The following is a 17,470-nucleotide window of genomic DNA, read 5'->3' on the forward strand; positions in this document are numbered from 1 at the left end:
TTCATGGTTTTAGAGAAGTGGCACTAAATCAGCCGGCGTGTCTCTGCAGGGCCGTGGAGAATCTGGCCAGCTCTCCCTGTGCCCCCCATCCTGTTGGGGGAGGAAAGTGAATTTGGAGTGGGCATCTCTCCTGGGGTCCTAGGGGAGAGGTGTTTCTAGCTCCGCCTCTCCTGTGCCGCCCAGCCTCCTCACCGCCTGTGTCCTCTTTTCTGCCTCCCTTGGCACCTCTGGTCACTCATTGCTGCCCTTCTTGTCCAGGGGGTCTGGCCTTGGTGATGACCTGGACCAAGTCTCGAAGTGCTTGGGCAGAAGGCGGGAGAGGCGAGGCCTCCAGGGATGCTTGAGTCCCGGGGCCTGGCCCTGCCCTGGGTGGGGCCATTAGGAAGGCCTGAAGGGGACCTTGATAAAGGCTTCTTCTGCTTTCTGCTCCTGTTGCTGCCTCAGCTCTTGGGGGGGCAAGCCTTGCAGAGGGCTGTGGTTGGAGCTGGGCTGAAGGCCGGCAGGGGTGGGTCTCTCCATGGCAGTAGCTCACAGGCAGGCAGGAAGTGGCCCTGTGCAAAAGCGGGAAGTGGCTGTTGTCAAACAGGAAGGGGGGGGCTGGGCTGTGTGAGGGGGCGGGGGACGAGCCCAGTCGAAAGGTGGATGGGAAGAGGGTCAGCCTTGGAAGGCCTGGGCTGTTCCCTTAGAATGACAAGCTCAGCTGTCACTGGAAGGAGGGGTGTCTCAAGGGAGAAGGCCACCTTTGTGGCAGGAGCACTGGCTGGTGTGTTACCACCTTGGGATGCCAAGCAGGGGCCTGGACCTACCACTGTGGACCAAGCCAGTGCGGTGTCCCCACCCGTTTTGGGGTTGAGGATGCTGAGTTTACAGGACAGGCGTTGCAGCGGAAAGATGCTCTCCGAACCATACTTGTTCCTGAAACACCGCTGCTGCTGATGGGGAGGCCTCTGCTTTTTCCCAGACCTGGAGCAGCCCTGGAGGGGACAACAGGACAGGAAGGGAGGGGGAAAGGGACAAGAGATAACAGCTGGAGAGGCCAGGGTGCTGGCCGGCTGTGCGCGGAGTAGGGAGGTAGGGAGAGCGTGGTAGGCAGAAACCACACGGCTCATTGAGCAGAACCTCGGGATGGCGGGGCGCCATAGCCAGCAAGGCCAAGGAAGGCGAGGGATCCCTGGACTGTTCTCTCTGCGGAGCCCTGTTGGTAACCTTTACCTGCAGGCTGTAGACACAGGTGGGCCCCACCCCAAAGGGAGGAACACCCCCACCCCTAGGAATGCCACATTGGAGAGGGTTCAGTTGGCCTGCCATGGACCCTGTGATGGCCCAGGCTGGGGGGAGTGGGTCCGACTCTCTCAGTGTCTCTGGAGTTGGCTATGGCCACGAGTCCAGCCTGGGAAGCCTCATCTGTCTTACCACTGGCCCTTGGAGAGTAGGCTCTCCCTGTGTACCAGGCACTGTGCTGAGCATTCACCCAAACACATCGTTTAACCCACAGATACCACTGCCTCCATGTTAGAAATGAGGAAACCCTTTCCCACGATGTGTGCCTGGCTCACTCTTTCTCCTCCTTTGGGTTCTAATCAAATGTCACCCCCTTGCTGAGGCCTTCCCTGACTACCTGTTTAAGTGTGCAAGTGTGCAGTCTCTGCTTTCCCTGGTTTTTTTTCCCCCTGTGTTGCACTTGCCACGACATCTGACGTGCTGTCCAGTTGTTACTGTCTGTCCCTCCCCTGACTCGGCCCACCAGAATATCGGGTCAGTGAGGGTGGGGATTTCTATCTGTTTTGTTCCCTGCCGTATCCCCAGCATCTAGAACAGCACCTGTCACATAGTAGGCTTCAATAAATATTTTTTGAATGAATGGATGAGGCTCAGATGAGTTTAATAACTCACCCAATGTGGTAGCTCTGGGACTCCATCTGACTCCAAAACTGTTGTGTCAGTGACCAGACTCCATGACTAAGGCTCAGAGCAAGGACCGAGGTGCAGCCCTGGCTTCAGCGAAGACATGGGCCTCACATGGAATGTGGGGCTCAACTCCTTGGAGATAGGGTCGAACTAAGCGATCCTGTCAAGGACCCTCTGGACCCTGGGCAGCTCCTTCGAGGAGCTGGGAGTGTGAATCTGTGTCTCTTCTCTTCCCACTCTGAGTCACTGGTAAAGCCGGAGGACCCTTATTTTTAGTGCTGTTGCTGTTGTGGAACTGTAACCATTAGCCAGTAAGAGACTTAAGGGAGGAGATAAACATTAATCTTCTGGGCCTTACCCCTAGCTGCCACCTCTGCATCGCAAGATGCTCTTCTCCTGCACCTGCCCGGGCAGCCAAGCCTGAGAGTTGTGGGTTGGAGAGTGTGAGGTGAATGGTCAGAGAGAGGGCCTGTGGGTCTGCTGCTTTGGGATGGCTAGCTTGGTACCTCCATCCCACATCCAGGGGCGGGGAGGAAGGTGGGGTCGCCCTGACATCCTCCCGCCAGATCTAGAAGAAGCAAGCTCTCTTGCTGCCAGGCAGGGCTGGTGCTGCTTCCTCAACAACCCGACCTTCTGAAGGTCCTGGGACTAAGGGATCCCAGGCAGTGTGGGATTACCTAGGGTTCTCCTGGCTGCACCTGGTCAGTGGTCATACCGAACTTGAGGGTGGGAAGAAAGGCCTGACCCAGATCTTTGGGCAGCTGGGATGGATTAGCTGGGCAGCAGGAACTAATCTCTGCCTGTCCCCACCTCCTTCTTCCACAGAGCAGAGCTGTCCCTGGAGGAAAAGTTTAGGACAAAGCTGAAGGTGGTTGGTGAAACAATAAATATGAATTCCTTCTAGTCTGTAATCCCTGTGTTAGCTCAGACCAGCCTGGGCTTGAAATCCTAGTTCTATCTCTTTCCTGCTGTAGGACCTTGGCAAGTTATTTAACTTCTCTGGGCCTGTTTCATCATCTGTGAAATGGGGACAATCAAATCACCTCTCTGATAGGATGGTTGTGAGGGTTATGAACGTTATGGGAGGCTTTACAGAGGCTCTTTGCTATTTAGGTAGAGGTGGGATGGGCAGAAGCCCCTACCAGGTGAGGCCGGAATTGCTTGGCAGGTATGGGTGTGAAGCCTGCCTGGATCTGGAGAAGTTGGGGTGAACTGGACTGTGCCCCTCACAGCCTGGAGTCTTTACCTGATGCTCTCACTTTTCTCTATCCCGTCATCGTAGCCTAGCGATGAAGAAAGATGGCTCTAGGCTTGGACCACTTGCGTCTGCTGCCTATCTCTGTGACCTTGGGCAGGTTACTTTAACGTTTTAAGCCTCAGTTTCCTCCTTTGTAATGTAATGCAGCTAATCAGACTTCCCCCTTCACAGGGTTTCCACAAGGATGTGATAAGATAATTCATGCCTCTGGCTGGCGTATAGTAAATGCTTAGTAAATAGTAGTTTTACTACTACTGTTATTCATAAACTGTTATTAAGCCTCTGATATGGAAGGAACTCTAGGGAGCACCAAGGAGAGGTCCCACCCTTTGGAGATAATTGATATAATGTATGATGTGAAGGTGATAAGTGATACCATGGGAGATGGGGGGGTGGGTCATGGGGGAGAGAAGTCACAGTCCACCTGGAGGAACAGGGAAGACTTTGTGAAGGAGGTGACTGGTGGGATTCCAGCAAGGAGAGAGAGGGAGGCAGCGTGGGGAGGGCTTCTAGGCCACCTTGCTTTGAGTAATAATAGCCTGTCCTTCTGTTTCTGGAGCTCTGCCTTCCTGTGGAGGGAACCGACCAGTGCTGCTTGCTTAGATCTGGGGGCTCTTGCGTTCTGGTCATTTCACCAAAGCTGAGTAACCCCAGAGCCTGAGTGCCCAGAGGTCAGAGCTCCTAGCAGTGGGTGGCCACGAGGCTCCTGAGGAGAAGCAGAATTTCTGCAAAATGGGCATCATAATAGTACCAACCTCACGGAGTTGTTATGGGACTAAATTAAAAGATGTGTCTGCTTGATGTAGAAGTATGTGCTCGATAAATGCTGGCTATTATTTTTTCAAATCATCAATATCATCATCATCATCTTCATTGTCAGCATCATTATGTTTCAAGGTTGCCATGAAGGCTAAATTAGAAAATATATGCAAAACTCCTAGCACAGTATCTGGTCATGTAGTAGGTGTTCAGTAAAACTTGGTCATTATTAGTATTTCCAACAAGGAAGAGATTCTGGACACCCTGGCCCAGGGAAATCCCTGCTGTCATGGAAGGAGCACCAGATTTTAGTGTAAGACTTGGATTCAGATCCTGGCTCGGCCACACACTAGCTTGGGGAGCTTTCCCGGGGCACTTACTTCTTTATCAGGGAAAGGTTGTGGTACTTGTCTCCAGGATTGCCATGATTTGCTGCACTAATTTAGCAATTGTAAAAAGGGCATAGTTGGTGCCTAAGAATTGAAGACGTATGAGTAGCCAGGTGGCCACAAACAGAATGGGTGTTTGATGGCTTTTGTTTGCTCTCTTCTGCTTTTAGATCACCAGAAACTGGAACGTGAGGCCCGGATATGCCGACTTTTGAAACATCCAAACATTGGTAAGTGCCGTTGTGCAGAGTATTTCTTGGGCATTTTGTAGAAGGTGGAGAGAGCAGAGATCCACTGTTTTTGTGTTGGGAACCGCTTCTGTCCCTGGGCCTTTGCCTGGTGTCTTTCTTTGCCTGAGCGGGATAGCAGCCATGTCTTGCTCAGAATTCTGAGGTGTTCTAGTTTAGACACCTGACCGTCTCCATCCCTGTGGTGCCATCTCAGGGCTGGGGTGGGAGATATCAGAATGTGTTTCAGACTCCCTTTTCTTCTCTCCTTCCGTCTTTGGGCTGCGGTCCAGGTCCTCGGCATGTGAGGCTCAGGGCTAGTAGCCTGCCAGCGTCCCTCACCAGGGGCCTTCCGCGGTCATCATGAAAGGGTCCAGATTTTGTTTCTGGACTTGAAAGAGTTTTGTTCCTGTTGCGGTGTCGTGCACGCTCTGGGGGTTTCCATGGCACTCCCGTTTGTGTTCCTGGAGCCAGAAAAGCAAGCTGCCCACCCGCCTGGCTTCTCTGGAGAAGGGATGGCAGGAGCCACTGGGACGGAGGAGGAGAAAACATTAAGAGGATTTCTCCCTGCTCCCACCCTGACTTGGGGGACAAGAGCACATTGTTGGTTGTTCTAAAGCCTGAGGAGGTTTGCCTGCCACAACCCACTCCGGCTCAGTTTTACATTGTTCAGCTGAAATCGTCTTTGCCAAAAGCCTTGGCCCTGATTCGGTTCTTCTTGCAGAGGAGACAGAAACTGGGCTGGCTGTGGTGTCTGAGCAGAAACCCTGGTCTGGACTTGAGGCAGAGCAGAGAGCATCTCTTGGGTTTTTCCGAGAGCCCCGATCATCATCGAGGACAGCACATTTTCTGTGCTCCTCAGTCATGGCCTTAATATTGGGGCTTCCACGGTGCCCAGGAGGCCGCCCACTCTGCTCAGTTGGTGGTCAGGGCTGTGGGACGACTTGCCGAAGCTCGATGCTTTCTCCAAGGCTCGTCGGCCTCTGGCTTCCCAGATCTCGAGCTGGAGTGCTCACTGCGAGCTCTTATGTGGGAGAGCCGAGGTCGCACTGCAGCCCGAGGGGAGAGGAGCCCTGAGGTAACCAGAACTGCAGCCGTGCAGGGCTTTATAGATGGCAGTCAGCAGCTTGGATTACAGCCGCAGCAGATTGGTACAGCTGGTGCTCTGCTGTGCCTGCTGCCGGGCCTGTTCCACGGAGCCAACCCCTCTCAGCCCACGGGTGCTGGGCTTGGAACTGCCGGAGCTCCTGAGTGGTCTCTGAAGTTAGACCCTCACCCAGAAACAGCACGGTGGGGACCAAAGTGGTACCTTGAATAGGAGAGAGACAACAGAGCGGAGCAGCTAGAACAGCAGTCACAAATTCAGGCCTGTTTTGTTTGGCTAGCTAAGTGGTTTAAAAATATTTTTATTATTTGCCGGTATTTAAAAACGTGCTTTCACAGTTTTGAAACAAATTCTGTTTCCCGATCTTTCGAATCAGGAGGCTTGGCTCTGCTGATCCCACATCTGTGCGTGGCTGGAATCAGCTGGGGCTGGGCAGTGGCTGCCCCGTTAGCCTGCTGGCCACTCCCTGTTATCTCACGTTTGTACTGCCTACCTGGTCCCCGTCCGCTTTGTGAACTTGTGACCTCTGACCTAGAAGTTCCAGAACAGGAGGGAGAAGCATATGGGTGACTCAAGCCATCCACAAGCACAGAAGCATGTTGATGTTCAGTCCTGGGTCTGAGGGTCCAAGGACAGCAACTTCCTTTCCTTATGCACCTTGTGACCAACTCTAGTGCAGTGATGAATGGTCCCCATAGAGGGAGGAGAACAAGGGGTGGGGTAGATGATGCAGGAGGCGGAACCACATCTGCATTACCTGCAACCTGGGTGTGACTGACCATGGAAGGGTCAGTGTAGGATGAAGACAGTTGAGAATCAACCAGAAAGGATACGAATGGGATTCTAGCTGAAAAATGTCCTAGCTATATATATATAATTTTTTTTTAAATTCTGACCTTTTAGACTTTACTTAGTTTGGTAGCCCTCTTTTTTTTTTTAATCACCTGCCCCTAGCTCAGAACTAAGGCAGATGGAGGGACCATCTACCCCAGCCATCTGCTCTGATAGGGAGGCAGCACCACCCAGGGGAGGCTACGCAAGGCGCACTCACTTTGTTGGCATTTGATTGCCTAGAACTGTGCTTCCATTTCATGATTGTTCCCAGGTCCTGAGTGGTGTTGGTCTGAGTCCCTATTCTGGAGTCAAGGGCAGGGAGAGGGAAGGGTGAGTCAACAGGGTCCTGAGAGAGGAGGCTGGCCAGGCTGTGGCTTCCAGTGGGAACCAGGACTCCTCCTTGAGGTGTGGGGGAGCTGTGGGCCCAGGAGGCAAGGGTTGCCATGGATCCTGACCTGGCTTGTGGCAGGAGAAGAGGCAGTTTTGTCCTCCTAATTCGCTATTCTTCTCGTCTCTCCACTGCTCTGTCCTTTGGAACTGTGGCCCTTTAGGCTCGAGCCTCTGACTCCTTCCCACAGAGATGTAAGTGGACCAGCCCAGGGGTGGTACGGAGTTGAGGAAGCTGAGAGCAGAGAGCACATGGTCAGCCTCTGGTTACTGTCAGACTCAGAGGCACTTGAATTCAGAATGGTATTTGGTACAAGGATCCAGGTATCCCAGTTTCTTCCCTAATAGATACTCTGCCCCAGGAGTTGAAAGCCTGTTGGGAGAGTGAACCCTAATGTGAACCGTGGACTCTGGGTGATAATGATGTGTTATTGTAGGTTCATCAGCTGTAACAAATGTGCTGCTCTGGTGGGGAATGCTGATCATGGTGGAGGCTGTGGCGGGGGGACGGGGGAGGTGAGAGCTCTCTGTACTTTCCTCTTAGTTTTGCTATGAACCCAAAATTGCTCTAAAAAATAAAGTCTGTTTTTTTTTTTTTAAAAGCCTGATGGTTATGAGGCATACTGCAGAACCTAGAACAGCCCTGGGAGAGTGGCCAGAGGTGTGGAGTTGAGAGGAGGAAACGGCAGTAGTGCTAATCATCTAAAGTCTGAATGAAGTGTCTTCTGCCTGTGATCTGCTTGCTCCCTGCTCTCAGTTCTTCTAATGAATAGACTCTGTCTTCCTTCGTGCTGAGCTGCCCCAGCAGTTTCGATCACAGTCTAGCATTGTGGTTTAGAGCAGCACTTCTCAAACTTTCATGTGCTCGTGAATCACCTAGGGATCGTGTTGAAATTCAGATTCTGGTTCAGTAGGTCTGGGATGGACCTGAGCTTCCTTACGTCTCCTAGTGATGCTTACCCTGCTGATCTGTGAACCATACGTGGAGAAGCAAAGGTCTGTGGCTTTGGTGTCAAGTCCTCCAGGCTCGAATCTGGGATTTGCTGGTTGGTAGCTGTGACTTAAGACACAGGATTTTGCCGACCTGTGCTTCTGTTTTGTCATCTTTGCCTCTCTGTGGAGTTGTTGTGAGAGGATCCAGTGAGCAAAGGAGGCCTAGGAAATAAATGAAAATGATGGAAATGGAGATGCCAGCTCCCAGAAATGATCTCTCCTCAACTCCCAGCCCCAACTCTGTTCATAAGTTATTCAAGCCAGACTGCCTTTTCCCTTGGGCCCAGGACCCATTTAGCTAACAGTAAGTGTAGCAAAAACAGTTGCAAAGAAAGAGAAGAAAACATTGGATCATGACTGAACAGCTTCCAAATCCCTGCCCACCTGCTCCTGAGGGGCAGCCTTCATCCCTCACCAGCCCCTGGGATGACAGGACCTCATCCCACTGTGTCCTTCTTGTGGACAAGAACAGTGACACTTTTTCAGTGCTTTTTTTGACCAAAGTTTGTTAGTTAAAATGTGGCATATTATTGGGTGGTTTTTAAAGAATTGAAAATAGCCACAAAATTTAGGTTGTGATTGCCTTTGGCCATCCACCCTGAACACGTCTGATTTCGGAAGCTAAGCAGAGTCAGACCTGGTTGGTACTTGGGTGGGAGATTGCGTGGGAACTGGGTGCTGTAGACTTTAGAGACAAAAAACAAAAAAACAATGGCAGGCCTTTCATAACCAGAGAGCTGGCCACATCTAAATTTGGGTTGTGGCTTGTCAGTCCTTGAAGGTATGAAACATCAAGTAAAAGTATTTAGGTCATTTTTTTTTTGCCTATCCTTCCTTCCACAGTTTGTAAAAAACAATAATCAATTATCAGGTTTATCACATTTTGGTAAGTGCTTTGTACTCCTTGTCCCAGATCTTCCTGTCTGTAGACTTGGTCTGGCCCCCCTTGGCCTTCGTACCCTCTCGTGGCTGTGAAATGGGCTGGGTGCTGGACTGTTTTATCGCAGGCATCCGCAGCATTCTTTGCTTCTCCCTGACAGCCCTCAGTGCAGTAGTGCTTGGTTACATATTTGTGTGAGTGCTGTTTTAAAGCCCGTCTCCCCTATTCCCCTGGAAGCCACGCAGTGACAGGGCTGGGTTTCCCTTCACAGCCAGACCTGGGGCATGTGCGGCCACGCCCACTTTGGGGAAGATACCCAGTGGACACTGTAGAGCGAATCATAGTGGCCAGGGATAGTGGGGACAAGTCGGAGCTCCTGTGCCTAAGAGGATGGAGAAAGTGACTCCTTAGCAGGTAGTTCTATGATATCAGGGATCTTGATGCCACTTTGCTTTGGCTTCAAGTCTCGGTTCTGCCACTCAGTGTAGCCTTGGGTGAGTTTCTCTTGAAGCCTCAGTTTCCTCTCCTGTTAGATGGAGGTAATAGAAGTACCTACCTTGCAGAGTTAACGCGAGGGTTCAATAAAATAGCATGCGTAAAGCGCTTGGCACAATGCCTAGCACACTGAAAGCAGCTCAACTAGGGTGTTAGTGATTATGATTTGGATCATTATTATGAAGAATCTGCTCGGTTGGCACTTAGAGTGGTGCAGTCAGGTTTCTCTGCTTGTTCTCAATTCCCTGTTAATTTTCTTTACAAGGGGTGGATAGCAGTCTTGCTCAGAGACAGAGCCTTCCACACCTGTCCCTCCTTGTCTTGGCGGTGCCTTGCCCTGCGGCACAGATCAAAGCCCATCTCTGGGCTGGGTGGCCTGGGAGGATTCATTTTCCTCTGCTGCTCCTCTCTCCTGATTGCCCTCCCAGCTTCCTCCCACCTGGGCTCTGTGTGTGGCCTTCCTGGAGAAGAGCAAGTGCCAGTGACTCCCTGTCTGGGCAGAGGCGTGGGTGCTTGCCCTTTTTGCTGTGCTGGGCTGGCGGGGGCAGGCCGGGGAGCAGGGCGGGGGGTTGTGGCAGGGCTAGGCAGCAGGACTCCCCTGGGAGTGGCAGTTAGCGTCTACCTGCTGTCCTGTTAACTCACCATCTTGCTGCTGTTAGTCACCTTCCTAATGAAGCTGGTCTTTAGCTTCTGAGACAGCTGATTTCCAGGGGATTATTTGTGTTACACACTTTAATGCTTTTTAATAGCAAATTTTTAATTAAATGGAAAGACCTTTTGGAAGCGAGGGAGCAGCAGCTGCAGCAGGACTCAGCGTGGGGCACTGACTCCAGCCAGAAAAGCACAAGTGAGGAGGGAGGGTGGCAGGGCTCTGGGGGAGCTGACTTGAGCGTGTCTGGGTTAGTTAGGGTGGGAAGGAGGCAGGGGTCTGGCTGTACCTCCTTCCTTCTGTCACCTACAGGCCTAGAGAAGTGTGAGCTTGTTTGCCCAAGTACAGGAGAGAACCTTTGGAGGAGGAGGGATTTTAGAAGTACCACCTGCCTTTGATCCCATTGGTAAATCTCAGAAATACTGAGTTCGGGTGGAATTTGGGGTTGAATAACCAGATCAGATCCAATAAGGTCGGCAATATGAAGCGTAAACAATTGTCAGGCCCTGGTTCTAGCCCTGGCAGGCCCGAGTCCTCATTTGTCAAGTGAGGAAAACCACGGGGCTCTAGTGATGTCTGAGTGCCTGTGTTTCATGTTCTGCTGATCTTGCTTTGGTTGGGAGGGAGTGTAGGGACGTGCCTCAGCCCTGATGAAACGCTTTGACACTGGAGATGGAAGCTGTCGTTTCTGAGCTGGTTGGGGCCACCACTGAAGAGAAATGGTGATTTCTTTGTATCCAAGAACTTCCCTGGTTGGCTTGGTACTTCTGGAGCTGCTGAGGGTTGGAGTGATGGTCAAACCGAGGGAGCCCTTGGGAACAGGGATTCCTCATCAAGAGAGCACAGGTGAAGGAAGGGACAGGAACAGCTGGACAGTCGGCCAAAGCACCGAGTCAGACAGTGTACATTAGAATGATGCTCAGAGGTTGGCATTGAACCCAGAGGTGGCTTTGTGGGCAGGAGCTTGAAGAGGAGCCTCAGAAAACACCAGGTTGGTTTTTTGCCTAAAAGCTCTGCAGACAGGGAGTGGGAAGGGATTTTTGCCCACCAGCCTTTCCTTGTAGTTGGTAAGTTACCTTAGTCTGCTCCATGCAGTGGCCTCCTGGACCTGTCTTTGACACTGTTGTAGGCACATTCATGAGCAGTTTCTCTCCCGGCTCCATTGCTTTGTTGCCTAGGTATATTGGCTCCTCCGTATTTCTCATAGGAAACAGTGGTATAGACCAGTCTTTGGAGTCAGAAAGAGCTGGGTTCACATCTGGGCCCACCACATCTTTGGCCTTGGGCAAGATGCTGAATGTCCCTGAGCCTCCAGCCTCCCCCTCTGTAGGATGGCAGCAATACTGCCCGCAGGAAGGTCATGAGGGATAATGAACTCCTTGAAGGTAGGCGCTGTGTCCTTCCTAAATCCCACTGTCTACCACAGGGTCCGGCACACGGTAGGCACCCAATAAATGCTTGTCACATAAGTAACATACAGAAAGAGCCTGACACGAGGCCTGGCACATTGTAAGCGCTTAATGAATGGTTATTGTTGTTGTTGTCAGAACCTGTGTTGCCTCCTGTGCTCAACATCCATCACCCTCGCTCCCCGTGCCTTCCTGCTGGACTCTGCCTTTTCCACTAATTCTTCTGTTCCCGTTTACTCCAGGGTCCCGGGCTCTCCCATCTTGTCATTCTCTGTCTCCCTGTGGCCCGCGTCCCCAGGTGCTTCTCGCTCTGCGTTGCACCCTCATGCATCATATCCCAGGACCACCTTTTTTTTTAGGATCAGCCCCTCTGGGAAAAAGGTTCCCGTTTTTCTCCGTCTTGTCTTACTTCTTAGTCGCAAGCTTCTGTCTTTTGCCCACATCTGTGGTGGTCTGAGGTGGTGACCAGAGCACTGGACCTGGGCTCTGGTCGCCCCCGCTCCATGGCTGCATCACCTTGGACTGGGGGTGCTGGGCGTGCTGCGCCTTCAGGGGAGAGCCTGTGGGGCTGACAGGATGGGGCAGGGCTGGGGTGGCCGAGGAGGAGAGGAGGAGGATTTCCGGGTTTTCTCTCTGTTAATCTCTGTCCCCATCTCCTCTCTTGCAGTACGCCTCCATGACAGTATTTCTGAAGAAGGGTTTCACTACCTCGTGTTTGACCTGTAAGTGCCACTCTCTGAGGGTGGGGGGTTCTTTCCCTCCAGCTGGCCCAAGGGGCTTGATTTTGAACTTCCTCTGGTCTCGGGCAGGTGGCCGAGTGTCCCATGGCTCCCTCAGTATCTCCCCAGGGCTCTGACCCCCGGGGGTGGTGCTAATCGTGCATTTCTGTTCAGCAGCACACCTTGTGCGGATGCTCCTCTCTTGTTTCTTGGTGTGTTGTCCTTAGTGCATGACCTTAAAAATGCTGGGAAATTGTAGGTACCTTTTATTAGTCATAAGTAGGGCTCCCATTGGTTGTGGTTTAATATCTTAAAAGTGGCTCTTTACCTCCTGGAAATGGCTCTCTGGTATTTTCAGGGTTGGATCTCTGTGTCCTTGGTCTCATGATCCTTCAACCTCAGTAGAAAATCTGTCCTCCTTGGGCAGCTGTATCTTAATATTTATATTGGTCTCAAGTAAAGCTATGGACTGTTTGAGTGGATCCATTATTTTCTCTTAGATGCCTGTATAATCATCTTTACCAGAGTATTAGCTAATCTATAGGTTATAGAAACAAATGTGCAGGAGGGAGGGAGGGCCCGCGCTATCCCAGGGAGAAGCCCCGCGTCATTGAAGGATTGCGTGTGCTCTGGGCTCTCAGATGAAATGCACGTAGAGTTGACTCTTCTGTAAAAGTTGTCCTACAGTGTGTGACCTGTTACCTGTTAGATGCTGGGGTTGGCCAACTGACCTGCCTCCTCTGACCCCCTCTGTCTGTTGGTTGCAGGGTTACCGGTGGGGAGCTGTTCGAAGACATTGTGGCCAGAGAGTACTACAGTGAAGCTGATGCCAGGTGAGATGAGGGCCCTGTGTATGTGTGCATCTTGACTACTTCATGGGGCCAGGAATTCTGCCTAGTTGAATAGTTTTTGGGGAAGATCAGAAGAGCTCTCGTCTAGACAGAATTCTCTAGAGCTACATTCTGTGGGCGATATCAGGAGTTAAAAATTCAACACTCCCAGATCAGTTTTTCTGCAAAGCTCTTACAGATCTCCTTTACCCTGTCACACCAGAAATACCTTTTCCTTGCACCACTGTGTACTCACAGGCATACCCAGGGTCTCGCCCTATCCCAGCTTTTCTTTGACAAATCCTACTGCATACAAGGCGTGATCCAGAGATGGAGAAAACATGGTTTGTGTGCCCAGCGAGTGTAACCGTCATGATCCAACCAGGAACCTTCTTGGGAGATTTCAGCCAGTGTCACCTTGTCTCTTGACCATCATGACCAGCCCCCATGGGGCGCCTCTCAGGCTGGAGAACCATTCCCTGGCCACACCCCTCAGCCCCCAGCCCTCCAGGAAGCCCTGGCAGCTCCTCCGTGTGACACAGCAGAATTCCTCCCGCACCACAGCTCTTGGGCGCTAGTTTGGCCTGCCTTTCCTGCCTTGGCTCCTCCCCCGGCCCCGGGTTTTCTCTGAGGGTAATGTCCTTACACCCTGATTTTGATTGTCCTGCCTACAGATTCTCAGGCATATGTGGCAGCACTGGCTGCCTCTCCTCTGGGCGGGGGGAGCACTGCTTCCTCACAGATTTCTCAACCTTGAGAGGCCAGTGTTTGCTGATCAACTTCAGATGCTTCAGCCTCAGGATAAATTCTCAAGTGGGAGATGAATTCCAGCGCCAGCAGGGGAGGACCAGGCTCTGGGGCGGGAGGAGGCGGTGATAGCTCAGGGAGCCTAGCAGGGAGGAGGGAGAGCTGGGGCGGGTGACTGTACCAGTGGGCTTGGCCTGGCTCTGCTGGGACAGTTCGCACTTTTGCCATTTTTGGCCAGAAGGCTCTCCCTGCTAGCTTGGCTCTGTTCTAATTATACATTTCTGTGGAGACTCGCCTCTTCAGCTCAGTCTTAAAGTCTCTTTAGCCTACTCTTGGACTGTGTCCTTTAGGGAGGCCTGAGCCTCAGTCTCCAGGAGCCCAGCAAGACCCCTTGGCTCTGATGGAAGCCCCAGCAGCAGATTTTAGAGGAAGGAATAATAAGTCCAGGTCACCAGCTTAGTACCCACTCCACACACTTGACAGTACCTGCTCCGTTCTCTAGGCCCGGCTTCCTCAGCCTCAGCATTGCTTGCATGTGTGGCCAGATAACTTTTGTTGTGAGGGACCCTCCTGTGCATTGTAGGTTTAGAAGCATCCCTGGCCTCTACCTGTGAGATGCCAGAGGCACCTTCCCCCTCAGTTGTGACAACCAGCGATGTCTCCAGGCACTGCCAGATGTCCCCTGGGGGCCAAAATCGTCCCTCAGTTTTCACCAGTGCTCTAGACTACCAGCACACCCCGCCAGGAGTCTTGACTGCAGGTGTGGCAGGATGGTTTGGAAGGTGGACAGCCTGATTCAAGAATCAGCAGCTGAATGTGACTCTAGGTTAGTTTGTCTTCTTTGCAGAATCATTGTCAGAAATGCTCCTCAGGTGCCTGTTTGGAACCCTCTTAAATATACTGTTTCCTGATGGTACCTGTGTACTCAGTGATAAACAGGGCAGGCAGGGTCGTCTTTACAGCTTGTGGTGCCAAGCACAGTACCTATAGGTGCTCTATACATGTGTAAACACCCCCAAAACAACTTAGGCTTAGTTGAACTGTCCTTCCTAAGTTGCCACCACAAGCATCTTCTCCAAGAACAGACTTACTGTGGGGGAAAGAGAAAGAAGGAAGGGGTTGGATGCCTCTCTTTCTGAGGAGTCTGGGGTATCCCGCAGTTTCTTGGAAACAAACTGGTTATGTTGGGCCTTCACAGTCCAAAGAGGCATAGTGGACCCTCTTCTAGTTTGTCCTTTGCTATTATCTAGTGGGAGACCCTGGACAAACCACTCAGTCTGCTTGGGCCTCAGTTTCCTCTTCTGTAAAATAAGTTGAACAGATGATGTCCAAAGTCCAGGGTTCTAGCTTGGACATTCAGTGATTCTCTGTGAATCTGTGACCCAGAGTTAAGTGCTTCAGTCCACGGCATGTGGTCATAGATGATTTAACCCTGCAATGATCTTTCTTCTCCTTCTGCTTTTGCAGCCACTGTATACATCAGATTCTGGAGAGTGTTAACCACATCCACCAGCATGACATCGTCCACCGGGACCTGAAGGTACTACCCAGATGCCCCCTTTGCCTCTCGCTTGTGAAGCATTGGCGCCACCTGGTGCCAGGTGATAGTACTGCGAGGGCCCAAACGAGGCTCCCTCTGGGCGGCGGGGTGGGTGCCTCACAAGATTCTCTCTTTTCCTTATACAGCCTGAGAACCTGCTGCTGGCGAGTAAATGCAAGGGTGCCGCCGTCAAGCTGGCTGACTTTGGCCTAGCCATCGAAGTACAGGGAGAGCAGCAGGCTTGGTTTGGTAAGAGTGACCCTCTCTTCCTGGAATGCGGCCCCCGCCCTTCCTCCTCTTCCTGATCTGCCTTCCTCTTTCAGAACTACAAGCCAGACCCTTAATGGTCCTGGCCTCCTCCGAGACTGGCGGAGGGGAGGGTGCAGAGCCCCCACACTGGCCCTCCGTGACTCAGTACAGTGAGTCTCGCTGCTGTCAGCACTGCGTTCTTGCTGCCTCTGGGGAGGAGGAGTTCCTGGTAGACACACGGACTTGCCCTCTGATTTAGATTCCAGGCACTCCAAGAAGCCCAGCCTGTCATCTCTTGCTGCCCGTGTGCTGAGAGCTTATGTTGCAAAAGTGACAGGAGTGAGGAGGGACTTGGGGGAAGTTGCTGCTGTGGATTTAAAGAGAGAGAAAGTGGGTTCAGTGTGCCTCCGCTCTCTCTTCCGCTACAGGTTTTGCTGGCACCCCAGGTTACTTGTCCCCTGAGGTCTTGAGGAAAGATCCCTATGGAAAACCTGTGGATATCTGGGCCTGCGGTAAGCCCATTCCACACGCTCAGCTCTTTGACTTCCAGCGATGGCAAGAAAGAGGCATTGCTAGTCCTTGTGGGTCCCACAGGTGTCTGGTGTATGTGAAATCACGGTGTTTGCTCTAGGGCCTCTGGGATGGCTGTTCCCATCACACTCTCCTCCCCCAACCACATACTTCCTAGGTGACGTTGCATCCTTCTTGAAGAAGGATTTGCCCATGCCTCGGAGGGTGGGTTGTGCATAAAGAAATCCCTGACGTGGCTTAGTGACACGGGGAGTGAAGCAGAGCAGGAGGGGCTGGTAGCACTGCATTATTGGCTGGCACCCACTTCTACCCCTGGTGTGGCCCTTGGCTTTCTGAGTGGCTCTGAGCCCTGTGTGGCCTTTCTTGGTTCCACAGCAAAGCAGGTGACTGATTACAGTGACCTGTGTCCTGTCTTGTAGGGGTCATCCTGTATATCCTCCTGGTTGGCTACCCTCCCTTCTGGGATGAGGATCAGCACAAGCTGTATCAGCAGATCAAGGCTGGAGCCTATGATGTAAGGACTGGTTTGCTTCTGCCCCTCAGGCTCTGTCCAAGGGAAGGGACATGTTTAGTGTGTTACAAGTATGCAGAATGTCAGGGGACTCTGGGGACCCAGGGATGGGCATATAGGTCTCAATTCTTGCCACCACCTGTCCCAAGAAGCAGCTTTTTTGCACAGCCATATTTGGAGCTGTAAAATCACAGAGTCCAGTGAAGCCTTTTGGTCTGTTATTTGCAAAGAATGGCATGGCCATGTGGCGTGCTGCATAGCATGGGGACGAGAAGTCCCGCAGCTCCCTCCACTGCAGTGGGGCCTTGGGCACAGCGTTGAGCCACTGTTTCACCCCAGGAGAGAGATGGAGTTGAACCAGAAGATGTCGGAGTCCCCTCCCAGTCAGAGTCCCCTCCTAGTAGGAGTCCCCTGATCTGATGCTCTGGCATTTTAACCGTGATTGTTCTGTTTTTCTTTCCCAGTCTTTAAGTTGACACAGGATATCCAGGGGCTTCCCTCACTCCCTGCTGGACAGCTTTAGGTAGCACAGAGTATCCCAATTATAGGAGATGGGATGAAGACAGCCTACCTTTCAGGATATGAGTTTCACAAATTTCACATCCTTTCTTCCCCTGTTCCCACTCCTTAGTTCCCATCACCAGAGTGGGACACAGTGACGCCTGAAGCCAAGAACTTGATCAACCAGATGCTGACCATAAACCCCGCAAAGCGTATCACAGCTGACCAGGCTCTGAAGCACCCGTGGGTCTGCGTAAGTGTCTTGCCCGCAATCAAGGAGATCAGGGATGTCAGCTCTCGATATACCCATAGCACCCTCCTTACCCTCTTCTTATGGGTGGAGAATAATCATTTTGGGCCCTGAGCCAGGACCTAGCAGAGAGGGAAGGGGTCTGGATGGGGCCCAGGGGCAGCAAACTTCACCAGGAAGGAGTTGGGGAGGCAAATGGAGCTAACAGACCTCTCCCTATTGCTCCCTCCCTCGCTTGTCAGGTGTGACGTAGTTTGGATCTTGAATGAGGGCTTGGGTTGACCCTTGCAGACTCAAGC

General features: G+C 52.1%; 1 protein-coding gene across 35 annotated transcripts in view; it reads left to right on the forward strand.

Annotated features, from left to right (window-relative positions):
* Positions 1–17,470, forward strand: part of CAMK2G (calcium/calmodulin dependent protein kinase II gamma) — a 52,982-nt gene that overhangs the window by 8,135 nt on the left and 27,377 nt on the right. For 34 of the 35 annotated variants that reach the window (XM_032470135.1, XM_032470132.1, XM_032470151.1 and 31 more), the window contains exons 3-10: positions 4,485–4,544; positions 11,961–12,015; positions 12,780–12,845; positions 15,057–15,129; positions 15,276–15,378; positions 15,807–15,890; positions 16,329–16,423; positions 17,052–17,174. In XM_032470135.1, coding sequence (XP_032326026.1) covers positions 4,485–4,544; positions 11,961–12,015; positions 12,780–12,845; positions 15,057–15,129; positions 15,276–15,378; positions 15,807–15,890; positions 16,329–16,423; positions 17,052–17,174 — 659 coding nt within the window. The remainder of the gene's footprint in view (positions 1–4,484; positions 4,545–11,960; positions 12,016–12,779; positions 12,846–15,056; positions 15,130–15,275; positions 15,379–15,806; positions 15,891–16,328; positions 16,424–17,051; positions 17,175–17,470) is intronic. The other variant, XM_032470141.1, reaches the window with a different exon arrangement.

This window comes from Camelus ferus, chromosome 29 (assembly GCF_009834535.1).
Source record: "Camelus ferus isolate YT-003-E chromosome 29, BCGSAC_Cfer_1.0, whole genome shotgun sequence".
Lineage (NCBI taxonomy): Eukaryota > Metazoa > Chordata > Mammalia > Artiodactyla > Camelidae > Camelus > Camelus ferus.